The sequence below is a fragment of the Vulpes vulpes genome, chromosome 3 (assembly GCF_048418805.1).
Source record: "Vulpes vulpes isolate BD-2025 chromosome 3, VulVul3, whole genome shotgun sequence".
Lineage (NCBI taxonomy): Eukaryota > Metazoa > Chordata > Mammalia > Carnivora > Canidae > Vulpes > Vulpes vulpes.
The window spans coordinates 145,695,685-145,718,346 of NC_132782.1; the positions used below are offsets into that span (position 1 = coordinate 145,695,685).

Below are 22,662 nucleotides of genomic sequence, written 5' to 3' on the forward strand. Positions count from 1 at the left end.
AAAGGATACATATAGGTGAAATATCTTTAGTACATAAATACTTTGATTACTAAATATTTTGGACAGTACTATAAACTCCATTGCAATAACAAATTGAATCAAACCACATATGGGGTCTGTAATCTATAGAGATTCCGAAACCTGATTTTGTGAAGCCCATGAAAATATATTCTCTAAAGATTAAATTATAAAATGTCATTTACCAAAATTTTGGAAGAGTCTTAAAAACATTCCTAGTAGCCAGCCCTTACTTCCAGTTTAAACCTCTAACCCTAGCAATTTGTTATATATAGTTTTCTCAGATGAACTTCTATCAAATGATTAATGATTAATACCACTTTATCACTGTCTCTTCATGTTGTTTTACTCCCAAATATGCTTTCAGTTAATTCAATAGTTGTCAAGCGAGAATAAAAATAATTTATCTTAAATGATACACATACTTTCAGGAGAGTAAAGGGTGGATTACGATTAGCTAGGATGTTAAGACTCAAAGATGGGTGATCCAGACACATATGTACATGTCTGTGCCATTTACTTTTAGCCTGTTCTCTCTTAAGGCATATACTTAAAGGTAACATTCTTCAGTGTTAATTAGTTTTAAAAACTTCAGTTTACAGCCATCTATGATAGTTTATTATTTTTAAAAAAGATTTTATTTATTTAAGAGTATGTTAGTGGGAGGGGCAAAGGGAGAGGGAGAAAGAATCCCAATGTGGGGCTCGATCCCACGACCATGATCTGAGCTGAAATCAAGAGTCAGACACTTTAATTTTTTTTTTTTTAAGGGTCAGACACTTAACTGACTGACCCACCCAGGTGCCCATATGATAGTTTATTATTTTTAATGGCATAAAATCCCTAAATAATCAGAAATTTGTCATCCATGAGTATTCGTTTACCTAAAAAACAACAAAAATCATTTTTAACCTTACCTGATAGATTTTAGCATCCCTCATTAGTTTTTCTACAGGATATTCTGTATTAAATCCATTGCCTCCAAAAACCTGCACAGCATCAGTAGCTATCTGATTTGCAATATCTGCAGCATATGCCTTTGCTATAGAGGCAAAGTAGGTGTTTCGACGACCAGCATCAACTTCCCAAGCTGCTCTCTGGTAACTCATTCTAGCTAGTTCAATTTTCATTGCCATTTCAGCCAGCAAAAATGATATTCCTTGGTGCTAGAATTAAAAAGGAAAAAATTTAAGGGTATCTATCCAGTAAGTTTTTCTCCTGGAACTTTTTTTTTTTTTAACTTTAAAACTAATTCTGACTTAAAAAGTTATACTCCGCTTCCTCCAATGTTAACATATTACATAACAATAGTATAATGATCAAGAATAGGACATTACCACAGTATTACCAACTAAACCATAAACTTTATTCAAATTTGGCCAAGTTTTCAACTAATGTCCTTTCTCTGTTCAAAGATCCCATCCAAGATTTCAACTGTTACTGAAATAACAGGCTGTTAGGATTCCTCAGTTTCTCCTTATCTGTCATGACCTCGACACTTCTGAAGAACAGGAAGTGGTTATTTTTTTGTAGAATGTCCCTCAAGTTGGATTTGTTGGATGCTTTCTCTGAGCTGGAATGAAGTTAAGCATTTTTGGCAAAAATACCATAAAAATTTTATGTATCCTCCTGGGTATCTGCTGGGACCTTTTCTTTTTTTAAAAAATGTATGTACATATGTATGTATTTTAAAGTAAACTTTATACCCAAAGTGGGGCTTGAACTCACAACCTCAAGATTAAGAGTCACATTCTCCACTAAGTCAGCCAGATGCTCCTGTGAAGACTATTTAACTAAAAGATGCTTCTTACCCTCCCTTTAGAAGTTCATCATCCAAGAGGAGACATAAGACAAACACCTCAATAAAAGACAGTAAGTCTTCTATCAGTTGTATGGCCAAAATGTTATATGATAGAAATATGTTTGCCATCCATTGCTAAGTGAAAAATTCAAATATATAGTGTGGTTATAGCTTTGGAAAAACTTATGCATAGGAAAAAATAATACAGAGCAAAATGGTCACTGTAATTATCTCTGGACAATGGGATTATGTAGTAGTTTTATTACTTAATTTTGCTTATACTGTGTCATAAATTATTCTACAATGAACATGGAATGGAACATATGCTTTTTAAAATAATACACATTATAAGAAAGCCTATAGGCATTCAGAAACAAGAATACTAAAATTATTAAAAAGATGATTTGTTGTGGGCAACATCAAAATGGGTTTTGAAGACTAAGAGGTTATAAAAACCACACAACTTATGACTATGTACAGACTAATATGTACTAAAGGTCACATAAAACAAAAAACTGAGCTGTTCAATTTCATATATTTACCGTAGAGACGGTAAAACACTCTACTTTAGAATGACAAGTTGCTTGAGATTAGCATGGTAATTGAGTCTTAAGGAGAGGCAATTATTAACCAATATAATTAATCCCTATATGGAGCAAGGAGAGTAATATCCTCCCGTATTTCTACCTGCCTGATTATGCCCATTATTTTAAGCCAATGATTCAAGTTGTTTTTAGTTTTCACTCTATTTTTTGAATAGGTAATAGAACCACCAGTTTGAAGCTCAAACTTTCCTCCTTCTTCTATCATCCCTGCCCTCCCCAATGCCACTTAATTCCCCCTTCATTCCTAGAGGTAACCAAGTTAACTGTTTTTCATCTTCTCAGAAATGTTGTATATACTGATAAGCAAATACATTTACAGTCTTTCCCTTTTTTACACATATGGTGGCCTACTACGTTGCTGGTTCTCATTTTGCTTTGCTTATCAATAAATCTGATGCTTTCTATAGTGGTTCCGTATAAAGGAACTTCTTTATACTTTTTTTATAGCTGTAAAATATTCCCACCGTATGGATGATCTACATTTGGTTGTTTCTACACAATGCTGAAACAAGCTATAGATAGGTCATATTGCACATATGGGAATAAACCAGAAAGATACATATGAAATATCAGTATAGAATAACCACTGCATACTGGCCCTTTTTCTGATACGTCATCTGCAAATATCTTCTCCCATTCTGTAGACTGCCTTTTAGTTTTGTTGACTGTTTCCTTTACTGTGCGGAAGAAGCTTTTTATCTTGATGAAGCCCCAATAGTTCATTTTCACTTTTGTTTCCCTTGCCTTCACAGATGTGTCTTGCAAGAAGTTGCTGTGGCCAGCAATTGTGCTACTTGGTATTTACCCCAATGATACAGACGTAGTGAAATGACAGGACACCTGCACCCCAATGTTCATAGCAGCAATGTCCAATAGCCAAACTGCTGGCATTTGTGGAAGGAGCCATGATGTCCTTCGACAGATGAACGGATAAAGAACATGTGGTATATATACACAATGGAATATTACTCAGCATCAGAAAAGATGAATACCTAACATTTACATCAACATGGATAGAACTCGAGGGTATTACGCTGAGTGAAATAAGTCAGTCGGAGAAAGACCATTATCATATAGTTTTAATATGTGAAATATAAGAAATAGTGAAAGGGACTCTAAGGGAATGGAGAGAACTAAGTGGTGAAAAATTAGGAAGATAAACCATAAGATACTCTTAATTCTGGGAAACAAATAAAGGGTTGTAGAAGGGGAGGTGGGTGGGTAGATGGGATAGCCATGATGGGCAGATGGTTACCAGATGATGGGCATTAAGGAGGGCACATGATGAGATGAGCACTGGGTGTTATACTATATGCCGGCAAATTGAATTTAAATAAAGCATTAAAAAAAAAAAAAGAAGAACCGCTGCAGTGTGGGCCAAAATATAAGTACTTTTGATATATATATTTCCAAAATGTGGTTCATAAGTTATATCAAATTATAGTCCCACTGGTAATAAACAGAAGCACTTATATCACCACAGCTTGGGCAACCTGGTATAAGATGCCTATGCTTCTCTTGTGAGATTTTGATGAAAAAAAATCCCAATGTGTCTCATTTAGTTTCTTTTTAGCCCATGCTTTGGGTAATCCTGTTCTAACATAGCTCAGAATCCTGTAATGTCTCTGGCCCACCCATGACAGTTTCTCCTTTTGGTTTCTGTCTATAGCTCTCATTTAGGGACTTAATCTTTCTTACACTGCTCTATAGTATTTCTCAATATTTGTCTTAAGATTTGTATCCTATTTCCAAAGTAAAGTTAAAGATTCCTGAGTACAGAGGCTATGCCAAACTTCTTTTCTGTTCCTGGAAATAGCACATGTAGTGTGTAAAAAGACAGACTCTAAGTGACTACCTGGGTTCAAATCTTGGTTCCATTACGTAGGTAGACCTAATGTTTTGCATGCAATCTTGGTTCCATTACGTAGGTAGACCTAATGTTTTACATGCAATAAATATAAATAAATAAATCTCCACAGTACTGTGAAGATTAAATGAGTTAACACATGTAAAACCCTGAGAGCAGTGTCTAGAACAGAGAAAGCATCCGATTATTAGTATTTTAATATAGTAGGTAGGTGTTCAGTTACTATTTGTTGAATGGATGCAAGAGTTCACAGTGGAAACGTATTTAAGTGCTAGGAGTATAAGAGTTATCAAAACAGGAATTCACAGCCTGTACGGTGCTTACATTCAAATGGGACAGTAAGGAGAGACAAGAACCAAACACATACATGATGTAATGCTGAGCGGTGTTAGAAACTATGGAAAAAAACCCAAGTGGGATTAGTATATAGAATGTTGGAGGTGTTATTTTACATTGAGTGACTAAGGGAGATTCATTAGTGAAATGAATGAGGAAGTGGCTATTGTGGGGGGAGGGGAGAAAAGGTAAAAACAGCAAAAGGCCAGCGTGGCTGACAGAAGTCCGCCATAGACTCTGGATTTTAGGGATGCCTGGGGGGCTCAGTGGTTGTGCGTCTCCCTTCGGCCTAGAGCGTGATCCTCGAGTCTCGGGATCAAGTCCTGCATCGGACCCCCTGCATGGAGCCTGCTTCTCCCTCTGCCTGTGTCTCTGCCTCTCTCTCTGCATGTCTCTCATGAATATATATAAAAAAAAATCTTTATAAAAAAAAAGAGGACTCTGGATTATAGTCTGAGTGTGATTTGAACATAACAAGTACAGTCTTAACATTACCTCTACAAGCAGCTTTCCAAAAGTCTTCCTCTCCAGGGCGTATTTGGTAGCTTCATCCAAAGCTCTCTGTCCTAGTCCCACAGCACCAGCTGCGACCTAGTATTTTAACATTTTACAAAGCATAAGTTCATGCTGTTTTTAAAACACAGTACAATGACTATTTGCCTAAAATTCTAAGTTAAGGATTATACAAAGAGAAGGAATTTGTTGCCAATTCCTTCAGGCAACAAAAGAAGGGGTGGGGAAGAACAAACATTTAAATTTATATTTTTTATGAATTAAAGGCATTTGTGAGGCACAGGATCATAGCCTAGAGAGTAGTCACTTCTTCCGTTTAACAAGGGAAAGCTTCTTAGGGGAAATATTCCTAATGAGTAAAGGAAGAGGAAATGAGCACATATCAACAGGAATGATTAAGTATGGACTGCCTCTCTGTAAATCTAGCAGTGACTACAGTAATTTTTGTATTTGCTAAAATAATTTCTGTAACAGTCAGCAAGCCAGTTGAAGAATTCTAAAAAATAAAGAAAAATGACAGTATCTCTCCATCTTAATAAAAGAAGTAGATATTAAAAAGGAAGGAAACACATACCAAATATTCCATGTCAAAATAAAAATAAAACTACTCAATGTAATAAAATAAAAAATCCTATAAGGACTGTCAAGTCACTGATATTACTTACTGGAGGTCTGGTTTTGTCAAAAGCTCCCATAGCAATTTTGAAACCAGCTCCCTCACCAATTAAAACATTTTCTTTAGGCACTTTCACATCCTCAAAGACAATTCCTCTTGTATCTGAACATCGCTGACCCATATTTAGTTCCTAATAAGGAAAACAATATATGTTAAGGAACACGTTTTGAGCTAAGATGAGGTTTTGCTTTAACTGTTTTAGGATTTTTTGCAATTACCTAAAACGGGTTGACAATCAATGGCTTCTAATCCCCATTTTGTAAAAAGAAAATTTTATTAGAATAGAGTCAATACCTATTTGTTTATGTATCATCTATGGCAACTTTCTTGTTACAAGAGCAGAATATTAGTTATGGGACAGTAACTTTGTGGCCCTCAAAACCTGAAAATATTTATAATCTGGATCTTTAGGAAAAAGGTTGGTCAAATCCTAGTTTAAAACAATGTTTCACAAACTTTGAATCCAAAACTAGTCTAATGATCTACATGTATGTACACTAAGACAAATTTCCTGTCTGAAGACTACCTTTTTTACTATGAATGTCAGCTTAATGGAGCTAGCAAAGTAATGTACCAACGCTTTCTTAAATTTCAGCACCCCCAGATTTCCTTGTGCCCCTTTTAATTCCCTTACTTTACTCCCAACCTGAAGCAACCAATGATCTAACTTCTGCCCGTGTAATTTTTCCTTTTCTAGAATGTCATGTAAGTAGAATGACAGCAATAAGTGCCTTCTATGTCTAACTTTTCACTTAGCAGAGTGCTTTTGAGATCTACCTATGTTGCTGCCACTCAGTAATTTATTTCTTTTATTGCTGAGGAGTATTTCACTATGTGAGTGTACCATATATCCACTATTTATTCACCATTGATAGACATTCCTCTTTCACTCTAGTTTTTACAAATTCTATAAAGTCACCATAAACATTTGTGCATACCCCTTTGTTTTTCATTTCTCTTGGATAAGTATCTAGGAGTGCTGGGTATGTGGTTAAGTGCATATTTAATTTTATAAGGAATTGCTAAAGTAGCTATATTCCTTCAACTTTTTATTTTGAAAAATTTCAAACCAACAGAAGAGCTGTAAGAGTAATATAACAAATACGTATGCTTTACCTCAATTCACCAATTATCATTTTGTCACATTTGTGAGTGTGACTATTAGTACTATTTGCTGAATTATTTGAGAGGAAGTTGCAGATACAGTGACTCTTCTTAAGGAAAACAATTTTAATCTCTTTTAATGAACTGTGAGAAGCAGAGGAAATGGGAACACAGAGCTGTGGGCAAACTCTTTAATTTGCTTAGTTTAATATTAATAGTCTACTTCTAGGCTCAAAGAAATGGTAACAATAGAATATATAGTTTTACCAAGAAAGAAACCAACATCTCTTTTTTTGGTCTGTAAGTCAATAAACTCTAGTGCCTTAGACCCTCACTCAATATAATGAGAAAACACTGTTTACAAAAATGCTTTACTCTAACCTGTTTCCCAGACTCACCCCAAACACTAGAACATTTTTTTAAAGATTTATTTTAAAAAGTGAGCCTGTGCTCGTGTGAGCAGGGAGAGAGGGAGAGAGAGAATCCCCAGCAGACTCCTCACTGAGCTTGGAGCTGGTGGGACTCAATCCCACAATCCTGAGATCATGATGGACCCTGAGATCATGACCTGAGATGAAACCAAGAGTCTGACGCTCAACTGACTGAGGCACCCAGACACCCTCAAACTCTAAATTATTGTAAATCAAAATATTTCCCGTACTCCTGTCAAGCCAGATGACTTCTAAAACACAAAACACTTTTAAAAATATCAAAATTTCACAAATTTGTCAAACGCTCATATATTTCAAATACAGATTCAAAAAAGTTTAAATATATACAATATAATTATCTGTCTCTCTCAGTAGAAAGTAAGCTCCCCAAGGGCAGGAATTTTTGTCTGTTTTGGTCCATATGGTATCCCCAATACCAGAATAGTGCCTAGTGTATAGGATGAACTCAATAATAAATATTTATTGAATCAGAAATATTTTTTAAGTGAGAAATTGAGAAAAAAGAGACTAGAAATACCATGATAAAATCACAAATGGGTTTACTACTGAAAAAAGTATGAGCTTTTAGGTCCTTCATATTTTCTAGAAATGGCCATAAATTTGGCCCTAAGTTTTCCAACAACCATCCCAAAAAAGGAAATATGAATAAGTATAAATGAAAGCAAACCAGGACACTCAGTGGCTCGGTAGTTGAGCGTCTGCCTCAGGCTGAGGTCGTGATCCCCAGGGTCCTAGGATCTAGTCCCACGTCGGGCTCCCTATGGGAAGCCTGCTTCTCCCTCTATCTCTATGTCTCTCATGAATAAATAAATAAAATCTTTAAAAGTAAATAAATAAAAAAAATTTGCTTGGAAGAAGTATATCCATTCTTACAACTTATATATTTTTTTATATATAACAACCTTACTAGAATTTCACTGGTTAAGTAGTCTACCTTTAATATCTACTTTTAAAAGAGAATATAGAAAAATAGGGTCAGAAAATATATTGGGTAAGTCCCTAGGACACTTTAGTAGTGATCTCAACTCTCCCTATACGTATGTACCACTGCAAAACTAATCTACTTGGATCTCAGTTTAACATTCAGTAAACACACTGAAATAATGTGTACATCTTCCACCTTTAATACTCAATAACCTAAAAGAGAAGTATAACCCCGCTTACATACTCTAGTAAATGCTTCCATTTTCAAGAGGCTTGAGTAAAACAGATTCTGATGGCTTTTAATAAAATAGGATCATATGAATCACATGACTGGTTTAAAAGTTTGCATACATTTGTCAATTCAAATTAGCATTTCCAGGTCAGGCTATGCCACCCTTAGTCTAGTTATCTCACATCTCACCAGATAATCTGTCTCATTCCCCATCTGGGAGGAAGAAAATATAGTCATAGCCTTCAGTAACTCTTAATAAACTTCCATATTTCTCCTTTCCCTTCATTATTCTTTCTTAAAGATTTTTATTTATTTTTTCATGAGAGCCACAGAGAGAGAGAGAAGCAGAGACACAGGCAGAAGGAGAAACAAGCCCATGCAGGGAGCCCGATGTGGGACTCGGTCCCGGGTCTCCAGGATCAGGCCCTGAGCCTGAAGGCAGACACCCAACCGCTGAGCCACCCAGGTGTCCCATCTCCTTTTCCTTCAGTATAGATATCATTTGGTCATTAATAGATATTTTTAAAAATTCATTTTGCAAATAAGAGTTTTACAGATGTAAAATTGAGTCTCCTCTTCCTATTCTCAGTTATAATCTTAATCCTATTTTCTTTGCACTCACTAGAATGACTTCATTTCCTTCTTTGATTTAAATTTTAAACTCTTCTCTTTAGTCTACTTTAAATACTACTGCTAAATTATCTCCACACATTCAAATTACAACTATTCTCAAATTTGTTACCTTTTCTTATTTAAATAAAATTTCTCACCTTCCCACATTCAAGGCACTTTACCATTTCCATACTTTCCTCAGGCACAGATTTTTCTCTTAGCTTTGTTATCGGATCTGGGGTATTATTTTAATCAGTACAAAGGGCATAATGCCAGTTATCCTACCTGAAAGGCTACTGTGAGGAAGGAAAAAGAGTGGAAAAGTCTTCTGAAATATCTAAAACTCTATTATTGGGGAGGCCACATAAATGACAGTTTCATTGATTTCTGCTTCATTATCCCTCAATTCAAATCAGCATTTCCAGGTCAAATTATGCCATCCTTAGTCTATTAACAGGTGTTATTAGCATTCTTTACAGTCTGGTACCATGAATGAACAGCCCCTTTTTCAAATAATGAATCAGAAGGATTATTCTCAATAAAATCTTCAACTTAAAAAACAGACTATTTCACCTGATAACATCAAAACATAGCTCTATTTTTAGGGACAGGTTATAGAGGTGATGGGGATTAAGGAATGCACTTGTCCTTGGGACGCCTGGGTCGCTCCAGGCATGATCCTGGGGTTCCGGGATGGAGTCCCACATGGGGCTCCCTGCATGGAGCCTGCTTCTCCCTCTGCCTTTGTCTCTGCCTCTCTCTCTCTCTCTCTCTCTGTGTTTCTCATGAATAAACAAAATCTAAGAAAAAAAAAAAGGAATGCACTTTTCCTGATGAGCACATGAGCAGAGTGATGTGTGGAAGTACTGCATCACCGTATTGTACACCTGAAACTAAAAACACTGTATGTTAACTGTAATTAAAATAAAAACTTAAAAAAGAAAAAAAAGTTTTATTTTTATACTTACTACAAAGAAAATGTTTTTTCAATAACATAAACTGGAACAGTAATTTTGAAATGTGTACTTAAAATAGTTTTTGAGGCCTTAATCACTGATAAACATCCACTTTACCTTTCTTCCAATCTGCACTCCTGGGGTATCTGCTTCCACAATAAATCCAGTGAAGGCTTTACCAGCAGGAGCCTTTGGATCAGGATCAGAACGAGCCAATAAGAAATACCTAATATATATATATGATATAGACATGATGACAAAGATAATGACATCAAAAGGTAACACATGGTGATGGCTATCCCATTTTGCAGGTGAGGAAATGAAGGATCAGAGAGGCTCAAGAGCTTGCCCAAGTCGCATACTTAGGATACGGCGGAGCTAGTGTTTTAGCCCAGGTCAACTTCTTAACTAATATGGTCTTTAACTGCTGGTTAGTAGTAGTTGTTAAGTAAACATTCCTCGTATTAAGATTACACAACATAAAAGGAAACAATGTGCCACTGGAAATGACGCTTGTTCTTTCCCAAAACTAACGGGATTCTTTAAGGGATAAGTTATCTGAAAAAGGACAACAAATAGGGCTGCCTGTGAAAGGAATAATGTATGAGACAAAGGCCCCTATATTCTGCCTACTGTCCTCTTTTTGCAGTAAAATTAGTGTTTTTTTTGTTATAGCTAGATTATTATGAATATTTGCTAGGTTTTCACTCCAGAATTTTTCCCAGAGAGATTTTTAAATGAAACATGAGGTATGCAGAAACATCTAAATGGAACCCATGTTCTAAGTAGCCTGATACAGGAGGAGTTTTTAAAAATTCCTTACGCAATTTATTTTCTATGCTTAACACTAATAAATTATTCACTCTATAATCTTACTTGACAATAGTAAAAAAATAGTAAAAACTGTTTTCTAGTTTCATGTTACCTAATTTGTCTTACTACATGTGGAGTTATACTTAATGAGTTCTTAAAATTATGAAAACTCCTAATTGCACTGTTCAATTTCTCTCAACTTGTTAAATTTTAATAGTTCCTTCATTTTTCTCTTACTTTCTGATATTATTACTTAAAGATATGATCTAGCCCTCCTTAATACTAGACAGTCATAAAGGAGTTGCTAGGTATGTTTAAAATATCCAATTTGCAGGTAGGCTCAATCTCAGAAATAATACTCTACTTGCCAGAAAAACTGCACTGCAGAACACACAAATGGATATGGAATAAGAATTTTTGCAGACAATGAAAGATAGCCCATGCAGTTCATCATCCAATCACCAGACAGTCCTTATTACTTATATGATGAGTACATATAGTATTTTCCATGACAACTTAACACACGTTGGACAGCACTGTCGTTGGAAAGCTTAACCTTATGCTGAACTATAGTCTACATTTTTCTAACTTTGACCCGTTAATTCTGAACTGGCTTCCTGATGCAAAGGTACAAGCTTGCTCTTCTGTGTGACATTATTTCAAAACTTTCAAAATTCTTCCAAAATAACCAAACTTAATTCCTTTACTCTTCACAGGCTTCCAGACTCTTTCTAATGAAGGATACTTACTTGTTTTTGAATTTATTCCATTTTGTCAATGCATGTCTTAGAACTATTACCATTCTTCCTTCATTTGTGCTATTATCATTTCAGCAAGAAATTACAGTAGCTTCTTAAAGACAGTACGTCACCCGGTTGATTCCTGCTGAATCTACAGGTATCCCTTTTACTTTCTCCATCTTTTTTTCTACAAATGATGGTATATATGGATTCTTCAACATTTTACATTCATGCAGGTTATTTTATGATCCTTTGTCAAACTTCATGTCATTATTTTGGGATTTATATCTAACGGTTTGGACCTTTAGATTTTACTAAAGTAATATTCTGTCTTTTTTCTAAAAGAGAATCTGAGTTTTAAGACTGTCTTGGCTTATTGTTTAGACTCAGAGCAGTGTACTATACCAATAGTTTTCCTTTTTCCTCAGTCTTTGGAGAACAGTTCCAAGCAGGTGCTGGTCTGAGGATATAGACAGCAGAAACAATGAGCCAAGTAGTGGAGCTCTGGCTTTCCTAATCACATTCAACCACAGCAAGTGTTTTTGTTCTATTTTCTTTTACAAATTAGACTTCTGAGGATTCAGTCTGAAGAAATAATTCAGAGCTTAATAAGTTTCTAAAAATAACTATTTATGATCTCTCATGCACATTCCAGTTCCATGAATAGGACTTACCTTAAGTCTGGTGCTTTAACAAAGGAGAGAAGGAGATGAAATAATTAACAAGCACGACACAGAGATGTTTTAAACAACATACCAATTAGCTTTTCCTCCATTGGTTATCCACATCTTCTGACCATTAATAATATACTCATCTCCTTTCTTTTCTGCTTTGGTCTTTATACCAGCTACATCAGAGCCAGCTCCAGGTTCTGTTACACAGTAAGCCTTAAATATATGGGAACAATACAAATAATTTAAATTTTATTACTAAATTATGAATATTTAGAAACAGGAATGTGTTTTATTTTTTAAGCCAGTATTTTAAATATTTTTAAATATCTAAAAATAAAATGTTCTCAGAGAATCAAATGAACTGCTTAAATGTAGAAGTATTAAATATATAAAACTAGATGTAGGGGGCACTTGAGTGGCTCAGTCGGTTAAGTGTCTGCCTTTGGCACAGACCATGATCCTGGGGTCCAGCCTCACATCCTCATTGGGCTTTCCTGTTCACTGGGGAATCTGCTTCTCCCTCTCCCTCTGCCTCCTCCTCACTGCTCATGCTCTGTCTCTCTTCCTCAAATAAATAAAATCTTAAAAATAAATAAATAAAACTAGATGTAGGATATCAATAAACCATAGCAATTAAAATGTCAGCTATCTTCAACTACGTAAAAATCATTCGTAAGTTTATTTAGTATCTACTATGTACCAAGTTATGAACCAGCAGATGGAAAAAAAGCTAAAAGACATCCTATCTTCAAGAATTCCACAACAGTGGAGATGAATACTAACTATACTGTAATTATATATCTAAGTACTAAAGTCCTACACAATGATCTTGCAAAACTAGTTTAGCTTTAGGGTGTCAGGAAAAGCTTCCTGAAGGTGATGATCAAATCAAGTCTCAAAAAGGAAAAGGAATTCTTTGGGGATAAAGAAGGAATGTATATTCCAGGCAGAGTAACATTTGCAAATGATACTGAGATAAATGTAAGGTTACATAGCAGTTGTAATTCCAAAGCAGCAGAGCTCCATAATGTGTAAACTGTATGCAAGGAAGGGATAGATAGGAAATGAGTCTGGAAAGAAAGGGAGGAAATAAATGACAAATAACTCTTTTTTAAAAATTAAATTATTTTTTGAGAGCCTTCTTCTTTTTTTTTTTTTTTTAATTAAATTATTTTTGAGAGGGAGCCCAAGCACACAAATGAGGGAGGGGGCAGAGGAAAAAAATCTTAAGCAGGCTCCATGCTGAGCTGAGCTGGACACAGGGCTCGATTTCACAACCCTGAGATCATGACCTGAGCCAAAATCAAGAGTCAGAGGCTTAGCCAACTCAGCCACTCAGGCACCCCACCAAAGAACTCTTTATATCATGCTAAGAAGTTAAAATTTTATGTAGTAGAAAGTGGGGAGCTTCTTAAAGCTCTTAAACAGAGGAGTGGCAAGATGTAAGCAGTGATGTATAAAGGGGGTGGTGGAAGGCAAAAGGTAATTCATTCAAGTTTAATGAGTGACAGGTACTAATTGATAAAAAAGGCCTTAAAGATACAAGTTCCTTGTCCTTAAGGTACTCATAGTCCAAGGAAGAGAGAAATCTTAACAGTTAATTTTAACTCAAAGTAGTAAGGGTACATAGATACATTAGAAATGATTACTTGGGCCTGTAGGTAGGTGAGAGGTGATGAGTGGTGAAGAGGGAAAAGAGGAGGAATAAGTAAAACTTATTGGAAAAGATAAATGTTAAAGGATAAAGAGAGGCAAACAGATCTAAGGCACAGAAGAATGCAACAACTGTTGTATAGGAGAAACTACTAGCAGTTCCATACTGGAATGTAAAGTGTGAAACAGCTCCTTTCATGGTTTTGAGTTGGGCGTGGAGACTACTTAAAAAAAAAAAAAAAGTTGGGGCAACTGTCTGGCTCAACCAGTTGAGCCTGCAACTCTTGATCCTGAGGTCTTGAGTTCAAGTTCCATGTTGAGCATGGAGCCTACTAAAAAAAAAATAATAAAAGTGTGAAATTGAAAGCCAGGGAAAGAGGCTAAAAAGGCAGGAAAGGACCTAGTGATGGAGGCTGATGTGTATGCCACGCTGAGAGAGTATACTTTTATGTACTCAACAAAAATACACTGAACACTTTCTATTGTGCCATGGAACCTCTTTAATGAATCAAATACCTGGGTTTCAGGGGATTCCAGAATGCCCTAGGGCACACAGGTGAGGAGTATATGTATGTTTCTGGGCAAGTCAGATTCTAACATGGTTCACAAACTAAAAAACTATATAAGACATTACTGCTATTAATGAAATGGAATCACTGAATGTTTCTGTAAATAGAGGAGAGTGATAGTTACACATTTATATTTTAGATAGTTTATTATTATGAAACTTTTATATAACAGGTGGATTTAAGGGGGACTACAAAAGACTGCAGTTAGGGACACACATTAGGAGGCTTTGCAATAGCACAGGCAGGAAATAAAGAAAGCTTAAACTAAGACAGAAGATGAGCAAAAATGGAGTTGAGAACTGTGGTGTGAAATCCATAGGACATGAAGACTAAACAGGATCTTGGGGAGCTAGAGAGGATGTTACGATGACTCAATTTTTTTATTTTAGGCAACTTCCAATTAGGGATAACCTAGAAAAGAAGCAGTTCTAAAGAGGGGAGAGAAAATAATTTGGTTTGCAACACATTTAGTTTAAGCTATTTAAGTCTAAAGAAAACATGTCTAATAGGGAAGTGCATAGAGAAGGGTAAAGCTAAAGGGAGAATTCAGGGCTAAAATGGGAGTTAAAAGACTACCCAATGAATATACTAAACCTTAATGCCAGATGAAAAAAAGGTTACGTCATTTAAGTCAAGAGTAAGCTTTACATAATAAGTGAGTAGTGGTAACACTATAAGCTATGTTTACAAAAGTATAAAATCTAAAATAAGAGTGATGGAACTCTTACTCTATATGCATCGGTTCATGCTGGGGTACCAGATTGAGCTCTGTATTTCAGAGTGTGGTTACTCAGGTTATGGGGCTTTACTGTATGAAGAAAAATGAAAAAAATTGGGGATAGTTTAGAAAAGATAAGATCCACATGACAGCTATATTCAAATATTTCAAGGGCTATATAACCAAGGGGGAGAATTTGAAATGATAGAACTACAGTGAAATCACTGAAACTTTCATTGAGTACCTACTATGGCAAGAAACGGCAAAGTTATAAAAGAAATGTCAGAACCTTTTTCTTCAGGGCCATGTAATCTAGCAGAGCTTTCTAATGGTCAGAGATGTTCCCAAATGGAGCTACTTGAGGAGGGTGTGACTCTCAAGCATGAAAACATGAGTTAGATGGCCTTCTGACAGGGGTGCTATAGAGGCGATTCAGGTGTCACATGAGTTAACTAGATTACTCTATCTACTGATTTAAAGATATTTTTAGCATTATAACAACAAAAAAAGGTATTGTACAAATGAACTGTCTAGAAAAGATAACTCTGTAAAATTTTATTTTAACCACCTCAGGGAATTTTCTTTTCTGAAATATGCTATTAGACATTTCCTACTTTATAATTAGGTGAAGTTTTTGTTTTAATTTTTTTTAAAGATTTTTTTTTTACTTGACAGAGAGAGAAAGAGACAGTGTGCACAAGCAGGGGGAGCAGGAGAGAAAGAGAGAAGTAGCCTCTGCCAAGCAGGGAGCCCAATGTGGGGCTCAATCCCAGGACTCTGGGATCATGACCCAACCCGATCATGACCCAACCTGAAGGCAGCCGCTTAATCAACTGAGCCACTCGGGTGCCCTCTAAGCAAAGTTTTGAGAGCTGTTTCTATACAAGATGCCTTATCACAGATAGTTTCTCAGTTGGTCTTGTCTTCTTGTTTGTTTCCTGGTAATTACTTTTTTTTTTTTTTTTAAACAGCATTTATGGTTTTTTTAAATTTTTATTTATTTATGATAGTCAGAGAGAGAGAGAGAGAGAGAGAGGCAGAGACACAGGCAGAGGGAGAAGCAGGCTCCATGCACCGGGAGCCCGATGTGGGATTCGATTCCGGGTCTCCAGGATCGCGCCCTGGGCCAAAGGCAGGCGCTAAACCGCTGCGCCACCCAGGGATCCCTGTTTCCTGGTAATTAAAATTAGCATTATAAATGCTCTTTCAGCAGAAACCTTTTTTGCTTCCACTGCAGCTTGTTTTCTTCATCACACCATACGTATTATATACAGTACTACTGTCGTTCATGTGTTTCTCCCTTATGCTGTATCAGAGCTTCCTGAGGGCAGGAATGAGACGTACTCCATTTGGTATCCCTAGTGCCTATCAATGTTTAAGAAAACAATCAATGTTTCTGGCATTTGTCATCTTCGGTATTCTAACTAGTTTGACTTACAATATCTAAATGTTTCCATGCAAACTAGAGAATCAAGTAAATTAGTAACATTTTAATGCATAATCACTTATTTATGAATAATTTACTTATTTACATACCTCTATGCATAGTAAGTTAATACTTTGTGGGTGAGGATCTGAGAGTCTATCAGATTGTTAACTTCTTGTAAGAAGGATCTCAGTTTTATTCACTATTCCCTGGTACACAGTATTCAAATATTTGAAATAATGAGCATAGTATATACTAGTGATAATGCTACCACTTTACATTTGTATAGTTTGTAAAGAAGCTCTCCATTATGTTCTAGTAAAAAAAAATTTTTTGCCCTTATATCTAAAGTGATGTGAGGTAGTTTATATAATACATGTTGTTTAAAAAATCAAGGTTAGGGATGCCTGGGTGGCTCAGTGGTTGAGCATCTGCCTTTGGCTCAGGGAATGATCCCAGAGTCCCAGGATTGAGTCCCACATCAGGCTCCCTGCATGAAGCCTGCTTCTCCCTCTGCCTGTGTCTCTGCATCTCTCTCCCTGTGTGTCTCATGAATAAATAAATAAAAATCTTAAAAAAAAAAAAATTAGGGTGAAGTGAAAATAAAGATAAAACCAGAAAAAAAAATATACAACACATGCTTTGAGGTTCAAATAATTAATACCTGACTGTAAAACTGGCTCTATGCTTTCAACTTATGCCTTCAACTTACCAAAACAAAAAAATAATAGTTATAAGTACAACTTATAGGTGTGAAGTGCCCATAAGCTCAAGTCTGGTATATAACAGGCAGCTCACATATTGAATGAATGAATAACAGTTAAAGAGAAACAAAGTTTCTCCTGGTCATTAGGTAGGAGAGAAATTTGTTGGTGAAGAGGACACTATGTGATGATATTCTTTAGAAAAAAATAAGCATTTTGCTTTACCTTTACTATATCCCTGTTAGCTATTATACTCCCTATTTTCAGAAGAGCTTTTAAAGGTAAGTGACTATGAGATCACACTGCTATCATATGGCTGAGCCAAGACTTAAAGCTAGGATCAGTGTTGTTTCAGTTAATTCCAGCTACCTTGTAGCTCCACTGGAAAGGCATTGTTTTATGATAAGAGTTTTCTTCATCATTATTAGCCTTTTTACAGACTTTTTTTTTTTTAAGATTTTATTTATTTATTTATTCATGAGAGACAGAGAGACAGACAGACACAGGCAGAAGGAGGAGCAGGCTCCATGCATGGAGACCGATGTGGGACTCGATCCCGAGTCTCCAGGATCAGGCCCTGGGCTGAAGGCAGCACTAAACCGCTGAGCCACCAGGGCTGCCCAGACTTCTGGGTTTTAAGACCATGTTTAGACAAATAAGTTTACTAAAGTCTTGCCCATAACAAGCTTGCCCGAACACTCTAATGCTAGTTCCTAACTGTCTGACACTGCATATATTTTAGGTATATATTTAAAAGATTTAGTTCAATTTTTAAAAAAGACATATGATTTCTAATGTGTTATTTTAATATTTTATATAATATATACACAGAAACAATTAGTTTTGATTTTTGGAAACTTTTCTTGTATTACATAGTATTAAAAAATAATTACAGTGCCCTTATTTATCTCTGTACTCACTTCCTCAGAATACCTGAGGATGTATATCCAGAGTGTATCTGCATGATCAGGCAAGAGATTACATCTTACAAATATGCAATGACAGTGTGTCTGTACTGCAAAGTTAAATCTAACACCTTCTTTCTTTTTAAGATCAAGATCTGAGCTGAGATCAAGAGTGGGACACTTAACCAACTGGGACAGTCAGGCGCCCCAAATCCGAAACCTTGTATCAACTTTTCGCAATAATTTTTACCATGAGATTATTTTTAAAAGCATAAACCTAAGGAATTCAAGTATATAACAATAGATAATAGTGAAATAATTTATAGCACAGTATGTCCATTAGATAACATATTATGTAATAATATCATAATAAAATTTATTTTTTTAATATTGCAGTATTTAAAAAGGTGTGTAAGAAAATGGTTATGTTACAGAAGATATAAAACTGCATATATAATATGACTCTAACTGTTAAAAACACATTTATATGTATTAAAAAATCTGACAGTGTGGTTCATGCCCACCTAAGGTCACACACATACAAAAACCTGACAGCAAATGTAGTAAAACAGTTAGTAAAATCAGTTAACTTCATATCTGAGGGATTATATAGATGTTTTTACAATCAGAAAAATTAAAAATACTATTTTTTTAAAGTTTAAATAAAACATTATATGTAGTATGATTTTATAAGTATTTATTGGAGTTAAGTAACTAAAACTGTAAATTAATCAAGACAAATATATCTATTGAATGTTTTCATTTTCATCCCTGACTTCATATTTTGGGTACATTTACTATTATGCACTAGAAGGGGGAAAATATACAGTAAACCTTTATTAATTCACAAGTTAGAATAACTTAGGGACTACAGTAAATTTATTTTCATATATACTGAAGGCACTGATAACACAAAAACAGTCAAAAATGTTTAGAATACTTGAACTATTTTAAAAGAATTTTATCTTAGAAATACATACTTCTAAGCAATAATTATAAATATTCTTATCAGTGCATTAAGGTAGGTTCTTCTAAGAATCTCTAAGCTAAAATTTTTTAGCCTATTTCCAGTATTATACAAGCTACAGGAAAACAATCTAAATGTGTCACATAATTCTTAGACAATATTGAGAAATTAACCTACTAAACTAATTTGTTGAAAACCATTAACAAAGAAATCTATATAAATGTTTTTATTAAGCAGTTTGCCTAAAATTTCAGTACCTGAAATAAGAAATGTTATCTTTAACTATTACCTTCTACTTTTGCAGACCAATTTTCACAATTAGCTCAAAACTAACAATTTACTATATTTTGGTATCACAATCACACCCCAAATTGAAATCTGTTCAACTCATAAACAAAAGAAGTCAAAGTTCTTATGTAAAAACACTTTGAGAACATGTATTTGTATATGTTATAATTATCTTTTTTCCTTTTTTAAGTAGGTTCCATGCCCAACATGGGACTTAAACTCATGACCCTGAGATCAAGAGTCACATGCTCTACTGACTGCCAGGCAGGAGCCCATATAAATATTTTTTTTAAATCCAATTTAAACTTTTGTTGAGTAGTGCTCAGGAAATTAAATAAATTCTATAAATATTCTTCCCAAGTCATTCAGTCATTCAACAAATAAAATAACTTTTCAGTCACATTAATTTCTTATTAGTTCAAAAGACTAGTAGTTCAAAGACTATTGTCATACATTCAATCTGAACTTCCTGACACAATCATGCAGTTCCTGAACTGCAGAGTACTCCATTAAGCAGATATTTCTTTCCTGGAAATAAGCTAGGAGATTATTAAGACACTTTTCTGGTAACCCAGAAACATCATACCTAAATATATTGCTAACTTTTGTCTTAATATGTTACAGCCCAGTGTACACATTTGTATTGGAAAGGAGAAATAGCATCCTTCTTTCCAAGCAGCAGCCGCACATACTCACACACATCAATGGCTCCTCGGTCAGCCTCCCCAAATATTTCTTTTGTTGTTGATCATTTCCAGCAATAATTAGAGGCATTTGCTACCAAAAAGAAAAGCGACATTGAAAAAAAGCAAGATATTTTTATTAGGTATGTAAATTCAGAGATACTATAATTCAAAACAAGAGAACTACTCCCCCCACTCCCAAAGGCTAAGTCCAAAGAACCGGCCTTTATTCTTCCTTTAAGAGAGCTAAAAACCATGAGGAAATAAATCTGTGAACCCAGTATTTTCAAAAATTAAGTTATATAGGACTATTTGGTAATATAATATGTAAAAATCCACTGCAGTAATATGCACTAAAAATTAAATTTAGGACAAATGATGTGGTATATATGATCAAACCTCTTAAGAACTGCTCACTAAATTCAGCATTGCCAGCAGTGGCAGCAAGCCATCCCGATCCTTTTTTCCTGAATGCTAGTTTTTGGCCTTGCCTATACCTAAGAAATGCCCTTAAGCAGCAGCCAAAGTATAGTGTCCCTACAAGGCTAGCTAGAACTCCAATTACTGGAGACAACAGGGCAAGAATGATCAACTCAGGCAGTAAGAAGAGCTCTAGGCTTCAATGCAGAATCTCGTGTTTTTTCTTTTTTTGTATCTATCTACTTACCCATTTACTTTTTAAGATTTTATTTATTTACTTGACACACAGAGAGAGACAGTGTTCACAAGCACAAGCAGGGGGAGTGGGAGAGGAAGAAGCAGGCTGCCCACTGAGCAGGGAGCCTGATGGACTCAATCCCAAGACTTTGGAATCATGACCTGAGCTGAGGGCAGACACTTAGCCAACTGTGCCATCCAGGCCACCCCCTGTTTATTCCATTTAAAGAAAATTGTGTTGCACCAACTTAACCTAACCTACTATCCCATTAACAGCTCAGTTAACTATTAATTTTCTAATATTTCTATTTCTATTTATTTTCTAAAAGACTTACCCCCAAAGAATTTGCTTCAATAGCTGTCTGAACCCCTGTGCATCCATAAGCCAATTCTTCAGTAATTAAACAAGCATCAAAAGTTCCAAGTCCAAGACCTCCTATAGTACCAAAATATTTTAAGATCCATTATAATATGTAGTATATCTTGTCAGAAATAAAGGTGAACTATTTTAACTAATAAGAAACTAAAAAAGTGTTCTGGTTAGCACAGTAACAAATTATACGTCTCTAAAATAAGTTTTAAATATTTCAAAAATGTTTTTTTTTTAAATTTTATCTATTTATTCATGAACGACAAAGAGAAAGAAAGGCAGAGACACAGGCAGAGGGAGAACCAGGCTCCATACGGGGAGCCCGACATGGGACTCAATCCTGGAACTCCAGGATCACGCCCTGAGCCGAAGGCAGACGCTCAACCACTGAGCCATCCAGGCGTCCTTCAAAAATGTTTCTATTTGTAATCTGGACCTGTCTTCCTGTTTCAACTTGATATTGTAAAAATTTGATTCAACTGTGCTAAAACTTTGACTTTTTCACCTGAAGAAGTGACAATGTCACAGAAAAAAAAGTCTTAATAAAATGCAAAATCAAAGGTAGAATCAAAATGTAACAAACTGACTAAAGAGAAATTACCAATGTCTAAGATGAAGTTAAGGTTGAAACCAGTTAAAATGAAAAATGCGTCTAAGTGTTAATACAACGTTTCTAAAAGTAGGCAACTACTGAAGTCTGAACAGGAAAATAAAAGTAGAGGCCCTAAATCATAAGTGAAATATAAATGGCAGCCAATATTTGAAAGAATGAGTACAGTCTTATCATTTTCCCTGTTCATACTCATTCTAGGATTAAAAATGTCATGAAAGCTTACCACAACTCTCTGGAATGTGTGTATTCATTAAACCAAGTTCCCATGCTCTTTTAATTAGGGGGACAGGGTACTAAAAGAAAAAGGTAAAAACAAAAAAAAAATTATATTAAAATCTACATAGTTTGATTATATAATCTTATAAAAAATGTAAAAAACTTTTTCTCCTTTAATATGCATACACCTACCTCGCCAGTTTTATCATATTCTGCAGCAACGGGGATTATTTCTTCCCTGGCAAATTTACGAGCAGTAGCTTGAAACTCTTTTTGCTGTTCAGTGAACTCTAAGAGAAAGTCATTTAGAAAACATTAAAACAAGACAATGAGCTGAAGATGAAGAGTAAAGTCCCATGAACTCAATATGTGAAGATTTATAATGGAGTCTTTAACTTTTGATTAATCAGAAAGTCCACGAAGTGTACTTTCTGCAAAGTGCAAAGACCGCAACACACTTTTGGACTAGCAAGATTCCACTGTACAAATGTAAGTAAACCCATGTCAATACAAGTACAAGAAGGAGGTAGGGAAGATTTCTAGCTTTTACAAGTGAGTAACAGATATAAA

The 22,662-nt window shown here is 35.2% G+C and overlaps 1 protein-coding gene across 1 annotated transcript in view; it reads right to left on the reverse strand.

The window, feature by feature from the left end:
- Positions 1-22,662, reverse strand: part of ACADM (acyl-CoA dehydrogenase medium chain) — a 31,391-nt gene that overhangs the window by 1,009 nt on the left and 7,720 nt on the right. The window contains exons 3-11 of the mRNA XM_072754858.1: positions 22,285-22,382; positions 22,100-22,169; positions 21,229-21,329; positions 20,250-20,330; positions 12,406-12,536; positions 10,214-10,322; positions 5,806-5,946; positions 5,123-5,218; positions 936-1,184 (exon numbers count right to left, since the gene is read on the reverse strand). Of these exons, the coding sequence (XP_072610959.1) occupies positions 936-1,184; positions 5,123-5,218; positions 5,806-5,946; positions 10,214-10,322; positions 12,406-12,536; positions 20,250-20,330; positions 21,229-21,329; positions 22,100-22,169; positions 22,285-22,382 (1,076 nt within the window). The remainder of the gene's footprint in view (positions 1-935; positions 1,185-5,122; positions 5,219-5,805; positions 5,947-10,213; positions 10,323-12,405; positions 12,537-20,249; positions 20,331-21,228; positions 21,330-22,099; positions 22,170-22,284; positions 22,383-22,662) is intronic.